The sequence below is a fragment of the Colius striatus genome, chromosome 1, assembly GCF_028858725.1.
Source record: "Colius striatus isolate bColStr4 chromosome 1, bColStr4.1.hap1, whole genome shotgun sequence".
In the NCBI taxonomy this organism is placed as follows: domain Eukaryota; kingdom Metazoa; phylum Chordata; class Aves; order Coliiformes; family Coliidae; genus Colius; species Colius striatus.
This window is the reverse complement of record NC_084759.1, coordinates 3,395,205-3,413,208: the sequence shown is the minus strand read 5'-3', so window position 1 is coordinate 3,413,208 and position 18,004 is coordinate 3,395,205. Positions and strand designations below refer to the sequence as shown.

At 44.6% G+C, this 18,004-nt stretch overlaps 1 protein-coding gene across 9 annotated transcripts in view; it reads left to right on the top strand.

Annotated features, from left to right (window-relative positions):
* NARS2 (asparaginyl-tRNA synthetase 2, mitochondrial) overlaps nt 1-16,567 on the top strand; it is a 58,906-nt gene extending 42,339 nt beyond the window's left edge. For 5 of the 9 annotated variants that reach the window (XM_061990525.1, XM_061990547.1, XM_061990578.1 and 2 more), the window contains 7 exons: nt 381-479; nt 919-956; nt 2,602-2,668; nt 5,417-5,554; nt 7,181-7,278; nt 9,396-9,422; nt 15,784-16,567. In XM_061990525.1, the coding sequence (XP_061846509.1) occupies nt 381-479; nt 919-956; nt 2,602-2,668; nt 5,417-5,554; nt 7,181-7,278; nt 9,396-9,422; nt 15,784-15,928 (612 nt within the window). In that variant the 3' untranslated portion in view covers nt 15,929-16,567. Of the gene's footprint in view, nt 1-380; nt 480-918; nt 957-2,601; nt 2,669-5,416; nt 5,555-7,180; nt 7,279-9,395; nt 9,423-14,062; nt 14,137-14,236; nt 14,309-14,387; nt 14,473-15,783 lie in introns of those variants that run through there. The other 4 variants (XM_061990540.1, XM_061990554.1, XM_061990563.1 and 1 more) reach the window with 4 other exon arrangements.
* The last annotated feature ends 1,437 nt before the right edge of the window (nt 16,568-18,004 follow it).

Here is an 18,004-nt window from a genome sequence, read left to right as displayed (position 1 = left end):
GGACAGACACCTCTCTAATAATTAATGTGAGACCAGTCACCACGAATGGTTGTAATGTGTTTGTGGCTAACCAGTGATGCACCTTGGAATTTTTAGCTGCACCTTTTGCACTGGAGATACCTGACTGAAGATACAGAGGCCATCAGCAGACACTGAAGCCCCAGACCCATAGCAGAAATACAGAGTCCGGTCCTCTTCAGCTCCAGAGCAAACCTGCCCATCAGGAGCATTAGCAAGCTGCTACACTCTTAGGCAGTCTGACCATGCAGAAGGACAGAAGCTCCTTCTGTACCCTTTGGCTGATGTGTACAGTGTTTTATTTATAGCCTAGGACATCTAAGCACTGTTCATTTTTCATGCACTCCTGTTTTCTCGATTAGGTTATAGAAGATCTTTTCAAGACAACGACAAGCACTGTGCTCTCCAAATGTCCTCGTGATGTTGAGCTTTTTCATAAGTACATAGCTCCTGCCCAGAAGGTAATAAATGTGACAGGAAGAGATGGGATCCTCTTATGCATTTTGGGGGGATTTTTGGCTATAGAGAGGCTTAATTTTTTTAAACCTTTCTTTTTTTACTGTGTTGTCCTCTGTTAATAAACTGTGAAGAGCTGAAAGTCAGCCTGAGCTGGTTGTTCAGGCCAACAGAAAGAGGTCATCCAACTTTCTATAGCTGGTGGTAAGGATGGTATAATGGTGAGGGTCATGTCATCTAGCAGCTGCCACGAATCATCAGCTCCCATAATCAGGTACTCTTATAAGTACTGAGTGGCTGGAGGTGGACTTTGACCCACACCTAGAACACAGTGCAGACCTACAAATTAAAACTTAAGAGGGAGGCACCTTTTCTGAGTTTCCTCTGGGCCCCTGAATCCTTAAGAGTTGCTTGACATTGTTATTTCTTCTTGTTTTGACCAAGGACAGGTTGGAACAAGTGCTGAAGAACAAATTTGTGACGTAAGTACTTCTTTTTCAAAATTACCTGGAAGAGGGCTTTGGGGGAGAGTTCCTATTCTGTCTATGTTCTTTTTCAACTCAGTATCTTCTGGGTTAGCATAATGTCTCCAGAAGATCATCAGTTGCAGTTCCCTTTGTACTGTTTGCCAGTTGCCCTTTCATCTCTGCATGAGGCTGGCATCTGAATCTGCTGGCCTTTGGCTTTTGCTTCCCTGGACAAGATCCTCATTCTGTAAGGATGTACCTGTGCAGTGGTTTGCTCACTCTCTTTCTTTGTTTTGGCTTTGCTTCTCTGTCTTTCTTCACACTTCCACTCCATTTATTCCCTTTTTATGAAACTACTTTTTGTGTGACTCCTTTTCCCAGTTCTCTGTGTGCTAAAGAACTGAAGGGGTTTGGTTTCCCTCCTTGATCCCCAAGAATACTTCCTCTCCCCTACTCTTGCTGTCTCTTTAAATACAGATACTCTCCATTCACCCCACAGAACATTGTAGTGGTTTTCCTGTTGAGCAGCTACAGCCACACTTGTGCAACAGGACCATGATAGACTCTCCCTGTGCCTTGTGCCAGCATAAGCACCATGAGAGATCTTGGTGAAGTCACTGTCTCCCCATTTCAGCTCTTCTTTCTTTGTACCTAACTAATATTCCTGAGGGGACAGAGACTCAGCTTCCCCCATGGTGCAAGGGAAAAGAGAGTGAGTCAGCCCATCTCCCTCTGTCTCTTCATCAGCTGCTGGCAGATCTGGGGCATTCCTGGCTGATACACATCAGTGACATGCATTGAACCTGTGCCAGTCATATGCCTCATCTGGACCATGGCCTTGCATAACTCAACCACGTAGAGCAATATATTCCTTCTTGAGATATTTCCTCCAGAAGCCTTCCCTGTATGAGGGAAACCTGGTAGCTTGGTGTAAAGAGCTCATGCTCTTTAGGGAATTTGGTTTATAACTGGATTTAGCTCATGGTACAGAGAGATGAAATTACAGTGATCAGCTTATTTTTTCTTCTCTCTGTTCACAACATTTGGTTGGTATGTGGAAAACTTGTCATCAGAAGTGTCTTCCAGTGAGTCTTGGTTTCCAGTTGTCAGACCTGCAGCATCTGTCATTGTGATTTTTCTGTTTGCTCTGCCACAATGCTGTTCTTTTGTACTGGTGGAATCTGATGGAGAATCAGCTCTCAGATCTATCAGAGGAGTAGAGAAGCGTTGCTGCAAAGTGAAACTGAGCTACAAGCCCTTTGCACTCTGGGCTGTTATTTTTGCCTGACACCATCCTGAACATTTGCTGGAGCTGTGCCAATGGAGGGACATGGTTTTCTTTTAAAATAAAAACCAAAAGCCCATAGAAATTCTCTGCAGAGCTCACTTCTGACTGAAATGCAACACTGCAGTCATGCAAAAGTGTCCGATAGCTTAGCACTTCCTACCCTGCACAGGAAAACATAAAGAGTTCTTGCCATATAAAATGGGGTTTGGTTTCTATCCAAAGAAACGTTGCTGGGAAGTCTGACATCACAGCACAAGTTGGCATGGTGGTGGGGAAATGCCTCCTTAATTTTCCAGTGCAGCACTTAGCCAGAAAACTTTCTTGTTATTCTTTTCATAGTTATCTTAAAGACTTTTTTTTTTCCTCTTGCAGAATTTCCTACAATGAAGCAGTGGAAATTTTGAAGCAGGCTTCTCAAACTTTCACTTTCAAGCCAGAGGTAGGTGGTTGCCTGGTGGCTTGTCCCCGTGCCAATTTGTTTGCACAGTCAGCACAGTCAGTTTGTAGATCTTTTCTCTCTTTCTGATACCACAAGTGTTGTTCCTTTGCATGGGTTATCTCCCTCCTGAGGTGTTTGCTCAGTTGTAACTCAGGTATAACTTTTGCCCTTTGGGATTGGAATGGGAGCAATTTAAGGACTGAGACCTGTAGCAGAAGAACATGCAACATTTGCAAGGAAGGAAGTGATGAGTTTGCTGTTGAAGGACCAAGGCTTTAGCAAAGGTGCTTCTCTTTCCTGTATTGTGAGTGATACTGAATGTGTTGTGAGTTCAATAGCAATCCATGGAGAGCTGCTGTAATAGTCCTCAAATAACAGAATGGCATTAGGATAGCACCAAAAGTTTGACAAGGACCAGGAAACCAAACTCCTGTTGAAATACCATGTCATCTAGATGTAGCTAAAGGGAATCTCTTCATAAAATCATTGAGTAGTGGGATTTGGAAGGGACCTTTTGTCGTGGTTTAGGCCCATCAGGGAACAAAGGCCACGATTAGCCTCGAGTACCGAAGAGGCTGAGGATTGCTCGAGGGCAGGGAGGGCTTAATTGCCGCTTAAGGTTCAGGACAAAACAGACCAGGCTACTCGGTTTTGGGGAAGAAAACAGAAAATAATTTAATGCAAAATCAACCAAAACATAACCAAAATGAAACAACCCAGAGTAATACATCAATGGAGAGTCCAACCAGCCTTTTTAAGAACACCTTCTTGCCACCCCTCCCCTCTTCCCGGGTTCAGAGCCCTGATCCCGGTGTTTTTACCTTGCCCCCCCCTGAACGGTTCGGGGGGGCAGGCAGTGGGGGGTTCAATCAGTCGGTTTCCGAGAGCTTCTGCCGTTTGTCCCTCCTCAGGACGGGTGAACTCCACACCAGTCCTCCCTGCAAGTCCGTGGGGTAACTCACAAGCATGGCAGACTTGCACGGGCTGCTCCGATGCCCACTTATTCCAAAGGCTGCAGCTCCTCTCTGCCTCTCGTGTGGGGCTGCTCTGCGGCGTGCAGGCTCTCCAGCACGGCCTGGGCCATGGCCCCTCCCCACACAGTCCCTCGCCCATCCGGGCTCACTCACATGGAGCTGCTGGTGGCTCTCAGTCCTGCCACGAATCTCCATAGGTTTCAGGGGCACAGCTTGTATTCTCGCCACGGCTTGCAGAGGGGTCTCCGGTCTACTGCTTCTCGTTCCTTCCTCCCTCTCTGGCTGAAGGGTCCGCGTGGTCGCCTCCATCTTGTATCACTCTCCACCTCCCGACTCACATTTCAAATTCCCGTCCCCTAAATAGTGATCGCAGAGGCGCCAGATTGGCCCAGCCGGGCCGGAGGTGGGTCTGAACCTAGGAGCCGGGGGAGGGTCTTCACTGCAACCCGCTCCCCCTGTTACCAAGCCAAAAGCTGCTCCTGGCTAAACCAGGACACCTTTAGAGATCATCTAGACTAACCCACCTGCTAAAGCAGGTCCCACCTAGATCAGGTCACACAAGAACATGTCCAGGCAGGTTTGGAAACCTCCTGAGAAGGAGCCTCCACACCCTCCTTGGGCAGCCTGTGCCAGGGCTCCCTTACACTTACAGTAAAAAAAGCTTTTTTTGTGTGTTGAAGTGGAACTTTTTGTGTTCCAGCTTATACCCATTACCCCTAGCTCTTGTCTTTCCAAAGCATAGATGCTGACAGAAAAAGAATCTTAGTCTTTCTGACAGTGTTAGATTATGGTTTTCTAAATATCATACTTTGCCCAATTTCAAACACACACACACCCCTCAGTCAGGAGAGGATTTGTGGTGATGCTCGTCTCATGTCTATACTGGTTAATCTTTATCTCATTCTGATGCTTTGAGGAAAATAACTCCCTGGCAGAAGCCACCTTCATATCCAGCTGGGTAACTGTCTTGTCTTTGTGTACCAATGGGTGTAGAACCTCAAATCTGTACTACCATGATCTATGACAGAAAACTTAGGATATTTTCAGATGAGGAAAGTCTGCAGAATATCTGTTCTCCTTTTCCTCTTCCACTGCCCCCTTATTCTTTGCACATCCTATAATGGAGTGGAGTCATTGTCAAAAGCCACAGAATGTATAAAGTCACTGGGAAAATGGAGAAGTGAAGGGCATTGAACCCAAAAGCTCATCCAGTCCAACCCCCCTGCCAGAGCAGTCACACAAAAACTCATCTAGGTAGGTTCTGAATGTCTCCAGAGAAGGAGACTCCACAACCCATCTGGGCAGCCTGGTTAATAGGATGCTGGAGTTTCTTAAGTGAGAATTAATGTAGCTTGTAACAGGACACAGCAGGGAAGAGAGTGGTCAGCCTAGCTGTACACCAAAGGTAGTAGTGAAATCAGGCTGGGTTGCTGAGCTTAGTAAGCTGACTTTGGATAGGTGCCTGATTCCCTTAAGCTATAAGGGGTGTGACTTGGGGTTGGTTTTTCGTTTGGCTTTGGGTTTTTTTTTTCTAATTTGATACCAGATGCTTGGACTTGGTGCAGGGATGATCTGGCCCTGTTCTGTAAAAGTTAAAACTCCCGAATCCCTGTCTGCTTAGCAAGTTTATCCATTGGCCCATATGAGAAGTTGCTGTGTTTGGCTTTGTGTTGTTCAAAGCTGCATGTCTCTCCTACACAGGGATTTTGCTGGGTCTTGCCACAGGCAAGATGCACCAAAGCAAGATCTCAGGTCCCTTTTGGTGTCTTTACAGTGGGGCTGTGACCTCCAAAAGGAACATGAGAAGTACCTTGTGCAGCACTGTGGTGAGGTTCCTGTGTTTGTGGTTAACTACCCATATGACCTGAAGCCTTTCTACATGCGGGACAACGAAGATGGACCTCAACACACAGTGAGTCTGTGGCTCAACACTTCCAGTGCTTTTTTGGCTTCCAGTGCTTTTTTTTAGGCATATGTCTTAGTCTACTGATAGACAAATCATAGAATGGTGGGGGTTGGAAGGAACATCTAAAGATCATCTGGTCCAACACCCCTGCAGAAGCAGGTCTACTTAGATCCAGTCACACAGAAACATGTCCAGGTGGGTTTTGAAAACCTCCTGAGAACGAGCCTCCACACCTTCCCTGGGCAGCCTGGACCAGGGCTCCCTCACCTCAACAGTGAAATAGTGTTTTCTTATGTTTAAATGGAACTTTTTGTGTTCCAACATCATCCCATTACCCCTTGTCTCATCACTGGACACTACAGAAAAACTGTTGTCCCATCCTCTTGACATTTACCTTTCAAATACTTGTAAATATTAATGAGCTCTCCCCTCAGTCTTCTCCAGACTAAACAGCCCCAGGTCCCACAGCCTTTCCTCATAAGGAAGATGCTCCAGTCCCCTGGTCATCTTGGTGGCCCTGAGCTGGCCTCTCTCCAGCAGTTCTCTGTCTCCCTTGAGCTGAGGAGCCCAGAACTGGACACAGGACTCCAGATGAGGCCTCACCTGAGCAGAGTAGAGGGAGAGCAGAACCTCCCTCGACCTGCTGCCCACACTCTTCTTGCTGCATCCCAGGCTGCCATTGGCCTTCTTGCCCACGAGGGCACATTGCTGGCTCATGTTCAGTTAATTATCAACCAGCACTCCCAGGTCCCTCTCCCAGAGCTGCTCTCCAGCAGGTCACTCCCAGCCTGTCCAGCTGCACGGGGTTGTTCCTTCCCAGGTGCAGAACTCTGCATTTTCCCTTGTATGAGGACACTCTTTGGCTGGTCCTCTGGTCGAGAAGTGATGTGACCATCAGGTGATCTTGTTCAATCATTTTCCTGTTGTAGAAGAAATCCCCAAAGCAAGAGAAGAAGAGGAGGGTTCAGGAGCTGGCTGGTTTTGGTTTTGCTTTAAGACAGAGTTGCCATAGTTTATTTCTTTTCCTGGTAGACTTCTGTACTACTAGGTGAATAGCCTAGAATTACATGACTCTAATCTCCTGTCTGTGCAATCCTCGAACAGCAGATGGGCACAAGATGTAAAGTCTTATGCTTTGAAGATGTGATTTCCCAATGGAACTGAGACAACCTGAAACATTACTTCTACTAAAAAGAACAACTACCCTGCAGTGTGCCACTGTCTCCTTCACTGGCATTCATTCTAGCAACAGTTCAGCTGTGAGAAAAGTGACTCTGCACAACAAAACAGAACAGCCAGCCAGCCCAGATCTAACAGCATAGGTGATAACACTTGGGATCCTAACACTTGGCTCAGCATGTCAGGGCCACTGATCTGTTGGTATTGTTACCACTAGAGCTGGCTCAGGGAATGGGGGCAGACAGAATAAACACAAGTTACAAGCATCACAGCAGCTTAAACTCCCAACCTTTCCCTATCAACAGGAGACTTTTCATACTTACCTAAGTGTCCTGGACTCAATAAAAGAATTACAATAGCTTTTTACAAGCAGCCCTTCAGTGTCAACTCCAGTTCTGCTGTAGCCTCTATGACTACATGGTATGACTCATGTTAGTTTTCTTTCTTTTTAAGGTTGCAGCTGTTGATCTCCTTGTACCAGGAATAGGGGAGCTGTGTGGAGGCAGCTTGAGAGAGGAGCGACTGCCCTTCCTTGAATCACGCTTACAGAGGTACAGAAAAACCACAGGTGCCAGCAGAGTACCCTGACCACAAGAGTGTTTCAGCAGCTCTCGGTAGTTGGCAAGACAGAGGAGTGGAAGGGCAACTAATGGTACTTTTAAAAAGCCTATTTTTGTCTTGCAAATACCCGTTTACCTGATTGGGTGACTGCAAACTGGTGATGAAATTCTTGTGCTTCTCTTGTGTGTAGAGAAACTTCTCTCTGTTATAGCTCATCAGAGAATAGTGGTTTATTTTCTGCTGGGCTGCCAGGGCAGCAGAATGTCTCACCTTTGAGGCAGGAACAGGGTCTGATATAAGAGACTTCATCCTTGAGCCTTTTCTTCGCAGCTTTTGCAGCTGAGAGTGGATTGTGAAGGTGGAAGTTGTCACGTAGACAGAGCTTACATATATTTGTCATCACATTGTGTAACTGAGGAACTGCAGTTTGGGTCAGAAGCTTTGCTAGCTGTGATGCAGCTGGCCTCAGTGGCATCATTTCAAGAGAATATGGTTCTTTGCTAACTGCTTGGTGGGGAGCTTCACTGGAAGTGCCAGGGATCTGTGCTGTGTCATATGTGCTCCTTCCCTGCTGCTTTCTTCTGAATCATGTGACTTTGACTAATTTTAGGCTAAATTCAGTGACAGAGTATCAAAGCTGCTGTTTAGTTAACAATAATAGACGTTATAGATGGGGTAATTCTCCATAGACAATTACTCCCTGGCTCCTGTCTGATAGTTCAAAAGAACCTTTCATAACTCAGATGAGTCCATTTGGGCCAGTCATACACTTGTACAAAGCAATTTTGGAGGAGGATTAATCCCAGAGTAACACCATTTGCACAAAGAGAATGAATTTGTTGCTTACATCAGCCACGTGCTCTAGAGATATATCTAGTCAGTGAAGAAAAGCAAAACCCATTTCAGCAATAATGCATCCAAAAGGCTCAGGGCAATTAAAATCACCAGAACGTTGGTTCTCAGTTTGTGATGCAGGATGATGTTATTCCCAGTGCTTCCTGCTGCTCTCCCAAAGCAGGCCTGCTTCAGCTGAAGCAAAATACAATGTTCCTTGCTGCACTTTTGCACTTCAATTTTTTCCCAGGAAGATCTAGAGTCCACAGCCTTCAAGGTGTGGGGCTGGAGGAGGGGTCCATGTGGAGGTTGAAGCCAGACTTTCTTGTTGGTCAGGAAAGTCATAGGAAGTATTTCAAGCTACAAATGGGGTGTGTCTTCAGTGACCTTAAAGTACAGCTCTGCATTGAAGATGACCTGGAAAAATAACACCTCTTTTCACATGTTTTCCTCAATTTCAGATACCTGAGATCTGATCTGCTGTGCCTAAATATTTTCTTCAGGCTTTTTAATTCTGCTTCCTGCAGACCCAAGATAAGAGAGATAAAAATGGGATTCTTGTCTCCATAGACACATTCCATACACTTGTTCTCCACATCCCAGACAGGGGCAGCTGCAATGCCCTGAGGGTGAGAGAAGTGGCCTCTCACTGCCTACAGAATTTTCTGTTCATATTCAGAGAAATGGAAAAAGAACCAACAACTTTGGTCTGGTTTTCCAGGGCAGGGAAAGGAGACAGAGTGCACTGGTGGCAATTAGAAAAAGACATATTTTCTTTAGTAGTTTGACAGAAGTTGGCACACATGAGTAAAGCTGAGAGAGATCAGTGGGTTTGTGCACTGTGGAAGAGGAGCAGCCTCATAGCCACCTGTGTGAGGAGATTTTTGGCTTGTTCATAGATGAGGTTGACTGCATGCCATTGTAAATTCAATATTCAGGCCTGTGCTCTCCAAACATTCCCAGGCAGAGTTTACTGATATGCTTGAAGTTGAGAATATGCACAAGTCTTTGCATGAAGCTGGGATGAACCTTGTATGTTGTCCAAACAAACTGCATTTTAAGAATCATTTTGGGAATCTGTTCAGGATTGTCTGCCAGTGACCAGCACTGACAGCCACTGGTCATGTCTTCCCTTAATTTCCTGCCTTTCCTTTTTGAACTGTTTAGTCATCAGATCCTCCCTTTTCATGTAGCATCCTCTACCAGGCAAGTGCTGCTTGTGTGGATCTGCTCTTTTCCTTTACTTACAAGGGGTTTTCTTTTTGTTCCACAGATTAGGACTCACAGATGCCTACCAATGGTAAGACACCATCTTTGTCTGCAAACTCTTTCTTTTTTTGAGACTCTTCAGACAACTACTTCATTGGTTTTGATCCTGTTCTTCAGGGGACATTTTTTTGGCCCAGTTGCCTTGCCACTACTGCCAGTCTAAATGGAAAACCCAGTTCATTTAAACAAAGTTTAATGCTACTTAGTTTAAGGCTCACAGTGCTTGTCATTCCTTTCAGGATTGCATGAAGTGGCTTTATTTATAACTCATAATGATTTTTGATATTAAATCATTAGACTGTGTTGGAAGTGGAATAGATTCTGGCTGCCATTGCATGAGATAAACAGGTTACAGAACCACAGGCAATTTGTGCCCTTTAACAGCTTTGTGAATAACTCCCTTTGCAATTGACAGGACATTTGGGTTGAAAAATCTTCCCTAACAAGGCAGTTGAAGCAATTACAACTGTCCTGCTGGGGAGACAGATCAACCTTTGAGTTAACGGTTGAGCCCATTAAAACGACAGAAGGATCTCAGTGTTCCTCTTGACAAGTGTTTCTTGGTACCTCCTTTGTCAAAGCTGTTTGAGAGGATGAAAGTGCAGAGAATTTTAAATTCAGAAGAGTCTCTGCAGTATTTGGATTGATCATTAGGGAGGCTGCCTTGATAAAAAGCATTGTTCAGTGTGGGCTTCCTCACTCTCCTCTTCCTCACAATGGGAACTCAGTTAGGAGCAGCCCAGTGCATGGCAGACCTTTGCATCACCCATTTGCAAACAGGGTGAGTTAAATGGCTTCCTTTATTGTTTGCATTTATGGGCCAGAATACACCCTGTCACTCCGAGGGAAAGATCATCCTGTTGGTTAGATGTGGAGATACAGCTTGAGGAAATCTGGTGTTCAGTGTCAGAGTTCTCCAGTACTACTAAGATAGCAGAGCCCTGCCTCATGCTTCCCTCAGGAGAGGAGATGAAGACCTTGCCCATCACCCATTTGCATTTTCTTCTGATATGGTGCAATCACATTCTGGGAAGTCTTTCCTCCTGTGATTTTGTTTCCTCCTCTATTGCCTGCACTCCATCACAGATGATACAGCTTCCCAGAGAAGGCTAAAACAGTTGTTATCCCCTGCCATGGCAGGATCTGGTGTCCTAGGAAGGTGCAAGATAGGAGTAATCTTGGATGCTTCTGGACTAAAGTCCAAAATCTGCCAGAAGACAGGTCAATGGTTTGGCAGCATCCATCTTACCAGTGGAGGTGGCAGAAGGAAACTAATCTCCTTCAATTTAGTGATTGAATTTAGTCTCCAAAGCTGGCTCACAAACTCCTTGAAGAACAGTCAAGTCATTCCTTTTTAAAGACAATATTTGCTGACTTGAGAATGGGCAGCTGTCTGAGATGTGATCCTTTTTGAGATCCCTTCTCTTTTGCTGTATTTCTCTGTTTTCTCCTCTCACTGAGCATAAAGATGCTGTGGGAGTTGACTTCTTCTAGGACAGCTTCAGGAGTGCCTTGTTTGTGGGAGGATCATTGGTGAAAGAGGGAACTGATGATCTGAAACACGGTTGTGCTTCTGCCACTTCCTACCTTTTAGTAAGGTTTTCAAGAGAGTAGATAAAGGGAAATGGTCAAACTCCTCTGAATCACCTTCACTACAGCTTTGCTGTTGTGCAAGTTTCTTTCCATAAAGAGTATGGGTTGGGGAAGTATTTGGCTTGATTTTGCAGTTACTTTATCTCATTTTCACACTCCTTCCTTGGAACTGTAGATAGAAAAGAGTTCAGTGCCATAGATGCTGATCTCGGCTGGACTGAGAGAAGTCTGTAGAAGTGAGGTGACAAAGGTGATTAGAGTTTACTCTGGGAAGCCACTTACCTTCTCTGTGACCTTACCTTCTCTGAGTATTTACTGCCTCATAAACAAGGGACTTGCTCCTGTTTGCAGCCTCCAGGTGCCATCCTAACACCAGCAGGGACTTAGTAGTGAACTTAGTAATGGAGTGCCCCTGCCACCATCCGCTTGAGCAGCGTTTCAAACTGTCTTTCTTACATGTAAGGCACTCATTTCCTCACTGACCATCATCATGTGCACCAATGGAGAAGCTGTCCTCAGAGTGAACCCTTCCCAGTCCAGGTACCTTTCTGGTCTTCCCGTGAAAGCATGCAGTGGAGTTATCTGCTGTCTTTGAATGGGCAGTACTACCTTGGCTTGGCTTTGCTCCTGCTCAGAGGTGAAGACTGAGCTGTGTTGGGCTCTTTAACTTCTAATTTTCTTTGGAGCCTGAATGCCAGAGTGTTCTGTTGGGGCTTTGTGTGCCAAGGGAGAAAAGAGGAGTTCAGGTTCCTGTGTGACCTGCTCTAGGTGGTCCTGCTCTGGCAGGGGAGTTGGACTGGATAAGCTTTCGAGGTCCCTTCCAGCCCTTGAGATGCTGTGATTCTGTGAAGAGCAGCCCTGGTGAGCCACATGCAGTCCATGGCCAGTGACAGCATTGGTGTCATCCTTCAGAGCCCAGTGAGGACAAGCAGTCCATCACAGTCCTGGGTAGTTGCCTGGTCCTATTACTCCCGCTCTGGGGAGAAACCAGAGCGCTGTGCTGGACTGTACAGAGACAAGCAGAATAGTCAGTGCTAAAGCCAGCCAAAATGGGCCCAAACTCCACTCATGGCAATGGAAGTGGTTTAGATTGACCTCCCTGAGTGCCTTGTTTGTGGATTCCCAAAAAGCTGTAGCAGAGCAGAATCTGCCTGAAACCGAAAGGCAACGTCAGAACCTGGTGATACTTTGTGTGTTGATTTCCTGAAACATTCAACAGAACAGTCTTTCAGGTGTCATGTCACTAGTAGTTTTTCATTACCTTCATTTTCCTTTTTTCCCTCTAGAATATTCAACTGCAATATCTTTATTCTTTCAGCTTTAGTGTTTTCAAGCTGACTGCAGAGGCTTCGGTGTAACAAAGGGGTTACACAAAAGATCAAGATTGTATTTGTTTTGAAAGGATACTGAAAAGAATACATTCTGCTTATGAATGGTCACAGAGAGAGCACTGAGCTTCATAATGCCTTGCCATGCAACACAGGAGCTCATCATGATGATAAAAGGGTATAGATTTTGAAAAGGATGAAAGGAAATGCTCGTCTAACTTGGCACAAAACAAGCTCCTGGAATTCGTTGCCGGGGGACGTTGTTGCATACTTTAGTAAGATTGAAATCTCTGAAGAACTATCAGTTCTCCAGGTCCAGAACATGAACTCTTGAGACTAGCAGGGGTCACAGAAAATTGTTTCTCCCGTGGAATAATATTGCACAGTCCTGCAGTTACCAATGGAGGGCTCAGCTCTTAAGTAGGAGCTACTGGGAGAAATAGCCAGACTAGTTTATGACTGCTTTTGAGGTGAGAAACATCCAGTGTCTGGAGACTATTGAATGAAGGAAAACCTCAGGGAGCATTTTCCAGCCCAAAGGGAATTTTCTCTTCATCTACAGGCAGTTAGTTTTTCTTTCATCTGGGAAGAATGGAAAATTTCTCAATTCCTTTGCACCTTCTAAGCACAGTCATCATAAAGGATTCACAGTCTTGTTCCTCTGCACCTTTACTTCAATGGACTTTTCCCATTAACTTTAATGGGTTTTGTTTCCCTCCTTTTGCCAAAATGGCTTCTCAAAGTGCTTTGAGATCTATAGATGAAAGCCTTGGATAAGCAAGGGTAGAATTTATTATTATTGTTCATTTGGAAGAAGCTGAGTTATTTCATCTCCTTACAATGACTTTATAAACTCTGTTGCCAACAAAAAGAGAGGGAAGGTGCTAGGCTTGGTCTCAGCACAGGCTGAGATATGCTTATAGACATCATCAGGAATGTTTGTGCTGCCATTTGTATTACCAGTTGCAGCTGGGGTTGTCACTAGCTGGTTTGCTAGTTCAGATGGATCTGCCACAGCCAGCATCCATATCCCTCACGTTTATGAGGTCTTTCCTATTTCACAATTCAGCACCCTCAGCATCAGATCTGCCCATCATCTTCCTTGCAAACCCTTGAGAAGCTGCTAAGTGGAGCTCCCCAGGGGCAATTCCCAGTGTATTAGTGGAAACTCAAGTGCTTGTTACTGCAGCCTGTATGAAGTAGACAGAGATGAAGACCACCATGCTGTTGCACAACCTGTGTGTTCATCATCTTCATCACTTGAGGCTGTGGAGTGGATACAACTGAGCCTTAGCAAGCCAAGCTAAAACCCAGCAGCACAGATAGAAAACACATGGATCTCAGGAAACAGAAACCCACTCTTGGACCTGCAATTTAGACATAACTGCACTTGTGAGTCAATAGGAAGTGGTAAGAAGATCTCTGATTCTATAAAGTTCTGCTTCTGGTTTTAATACTTGGCCAGTGGAGTAGAGGGGAAAAAAATCAAGGAGATTAGAGTGAATGTAATAAATGCCTTCCTAAATTTTATCTACTGTTAATGAACTGCAAGGAGAAATAATATTTCATGGTATAAGAGGCATGCTGTCAAACACAGTCTGCCAGGGCAACCTCTTGTAGCTGGGGAATTCGTTGGAGAGTATTTCTGATTTGCAAGCAGAGGTAATCAGTGCCATTGCTTTGGCTCCACCCTGTTACAGTGTGGTTTTCAATCCAAAAACATTCTGAAACACATTCCATGCTTTCACAGGAAGACCAGAAAGGTACCTGGACTGGGAAGGGTTCACTCTGAGGACAGCTTCTCCATTGGTGCACATGATGATGGTCAGTGAGGAAATGAGTGCCTTACATGTAAGAAATACAGTTTGAAACGCTGCTCACGCAGATGGTGGTAGGGGCACTTCATTACTAAGTTCACTACTAGGTCCCTGCTGGTGTTAAGATGGCACCTGGAGGCTGCAAACAGGAGCAAGTCTCGTGTTTATGAGGCAGTAAACACTCCCCAGTCACAGAGAAGGTAAGTGGCTTCCCAGAGTAAACTGTAATCACCTGACTTTGTCACCTCACTTCCACAGACTTCTCTCAGTCCAGCCAAGATCAGCATCTACAGCACTGAGCTCTTTTCTATCTACAGTTCCAAGGAAGGAGTGTGAAAATAAGTTCAAGCAAGTACACCTATATATCTGTCTATATACATATATATAAGCAGGTACACTTAAATACATACAATGTATGATTTTCATATATATACACTTATAAAATAGACTTTTTCCTTGCAGATCATTAACAGTAGTTAAAATTTGGAAGCTGTTTATTGCAATCAATCCCATCTTAATTCTTCTTTTCACAGTGCTTTTTCCCCCCCACTGCCTCAGTAGTAAAGCATATTTATAGCATACTTGATTGGGCTTTTTTTTTAAGTTGGGATGCATTCATGTACAAAAATCAGAAGCATGTAATACATCTGGAGTCACTCAGTGCCTTACTAGTGCATTCATATAAAGAAGAACAACTTTGTGGCCTCAGCAAACTCTGAAGTGGCCCCATAAATCAATAAAACCACCAAGATGTTTTTCATTCCTGTTAAAACTGTTGGTGACAATTTGTAGCTGCAAATATAGTTCCTGTGTATCACATCAGCTACAGTCCAGCTGGAAGATTGGGAAGCTTATAGAGGAACCATCGTCATCTTGTTGACACCCATCTATTTGGAATATCTGCTTCCAAACGTTTCCTGAGCTTTCTGGGCAGAACAGGTGCTGTTCTCCAAAATGGAATGTCTTGTTCCAGATCTCATTTTTGGAGAAGATAACATCCAAGATTTTTTTGCTGACTTGCTGTGGAAATAAATGAATCAGTCTCTTAAGAGTGATTGGGGGGGGAAAGTAACCAAAAGCCATCATCATTACCTTAAAAGAAAGGGAAGAAATCTGAAGGGATATTCATCAACCAGCAGAACATATTTAGGGTTCTGAAGAAATTAGTGGGAATGGAATTACTTAAACTACTGAAAAGAAGGCAGAAAGTGAAAGAATTTCTTGGTAGGCAGATTTCAGCAGCAGCATGGCAAAGGCTGAACAGCTTTGCAACAGTGGAAATGGGTTTGTGGTTTTGTAGGAACTGAGATTTGTGCCTCTGCTAGGAATAACTTACAAATATGTTGTCAATATGAGCAGAACTGCAACATTCAAGCTGTTTTTCTGTACCCAAATGAGTTCTTGTTCCTAAACAAACCAGGCTCTGGTGTATTGGCAAAGTGTAGCTCTGCTGGTTTAAATGTGTCTGCACTTGGGCTCTCTGCTACTGCGGTTCTGCCTGTCAGAGAACTGCACCTCCTCACACTCCTGGCCAGAAGTCCTCTGTGGTTAGGGTCAAAGAGAAGCGATTAAGATGGAAAAGCAAAACCCTAGATAAAAAGCTCTCTGTGATTACATCAGTGTAACTGTCCTGCAATGTCTGTTTAACTTACAGGTATCTAGACCTCCGAAAATTCGGCTCAGTTCCTCATGGAGGCTTTGGAATGGGCTTTGAACGCTACCTGCAGTACCTCTTGGGAGTTGACAACATCAAAGATGTTATTCCTTTCCCTAGGTTTTCTCACTCCTGTCTCCTGTAGCTCACCAGTTGACTGGGGTGGAGAAAACTGGTGTAACTGTATGTATATAACATACAGGGCTGTGAGTAAGTGTAGTTTAAGTGGGAAATCATGGTGAGTTTTATATCAGTGAAACTCTTGACTCACTGGGTTGGTGAAAGTAACACATTCTGGTGAGATTCTGGAAGCACACTGGCAGTTAATCTGGTAGCAGGTTGTGTCTTTTAGTGCACATCAGTATTAATAAATCCCACTTAACTAAAGGGTTAAGGTTCTCATGAGACTGCTACCAAGCCATGAAGGTACTGAATAAGCATTGTTGGGGGTTTTATGTGAAATATTAATAAAGAGGTGTGACCTAAAATGGACTGGGAGCCAGGAGTGCTGTGAGGCTTTAATAGGCTTTAATTAAATGCCTGAGCACTGCTTTGAAGATTGAGTGTTATAAAATTGCAACGTATTGTCACGGCTGTGATGTGTCTGCTCTTACGAAACGGTGACTGTACAGCACGATTCTCCCCACCCTGACTTAAAAGCAAATGTTGTTTACCTTGGACAAAAAAAATCAGCCAAACCTAGCAAGGACAAAATGTCATCCTGGAACTGCTGGAGTGAATTAGATGAATGATGTTTGATTTTGTGAATCATCAATAAAGATGTCCACTGGGTTGTTTTGTAACTCTGTATGGTTTCTTCTTCTGTTATGTGTTTCCTTCAGTGTGTTTGATAGATGTTGCCTTTTCTGTGTACCCAAATCAGTTGCACAACTTCTGCAGGAGCTGTTGTCTCCACGAGAGCACATGTTCATAGCAGAGAGAAATGTTCAGTTAGATGAGAGTGCATTCATCTCTCCAGAGCCAACAACTTGTGGTTTCCTGGTGGTTTTTGTTGTTGCTTTGCTTTTTTTGTTGTTGTTATTGAGAAAATCTCTATGTGCTCATCAGACCAAGCAGTTCTGGCTCTGTTTTGAAACAACCAACATATGCTCCCAAGCATTGCATATGTATTAAGTAATTGCTTATCACTATAGGATCTGAACTCCTTGCAGCCTTTAATGGGTTTATGCTCTCAGCTTCCCTGCCAGGTAAAGAAATACTCATTTCTGTTTTGGAGACACGATTATGGGAAGATCAAGTGACTTGCCTAAGGCAATTGGAAAACAGTGGTTGATTTGGGACAGGAACTGAGGGTTTCCAGCATCCTCCTTCCCTTCCAAATTATCCCAATCCAACAAATGGTCATTTGCATAATGTTTACTACTCTGGAGCCCAAAACAGCTGCAATATAAACAATATATATAAAGAGAAAAAGCAGGTAACAGCTTCATTGCCAGTGAACTCTGTGTAAAATCGGCTGCAGGAAACTGAAAACTCGTAATCAACTAGCCCTGCCCTGGTAATTTTGCTGTCACACTTCTCTCTGGTAGGGCTGCACAATACTGCACCTGCACTATCTAAAAATAGCTATTTCTGTCAAGTGGCACCTGCCACGTTTCAGTTGGGTCCACGGCTGGGACTTGGATGTGCAAACAGTATCACCACGAGGTTCTTACTTGAAGGTCTCTCTTGCATGCACTGAGGCATCCCATGCACATGGAGATCTCTTCAGTATCTCCTAATCTGCTTGATTAGGCAGGTGTTAACTCTGCATTTGCTGGTTTATGTTTCCTGGCACTGCCTCGAGATGGTAAGTCTGGTTCCACGAAACAGCTCAAGCACCTGCCTTGCCTTTGAAACCACTTGAGAAGTTCCTACATCAGACACCTGGGTATCTTCCTGCTTTTGGATCATTCTCTCCTTTCAATGCACTGATGTCTTAAGTGTTACTGCTAGCCTTTATGTTTTATAGAGTTCTCAGCAGAAAGATGTGGCAAGAGGACAGCTGCCAGACAGCCCCATCCATGCCGTGTTCCTGAAGAACTCGCAATGAGCAGGTGTCCTTACTGGGATCCTTACTCACTGGTTGTGTCACAGTTGCTTTAAATAAGAGTGCTTGGACTGGAAGCCAATCTGCTGAAAACAGAGTAGGTGGATGGCAAAACCATCTCCTGTCCACCGTGCTGTCTTCCCTGCAGCAGCTCTGGGCTGCCTGTGTGGG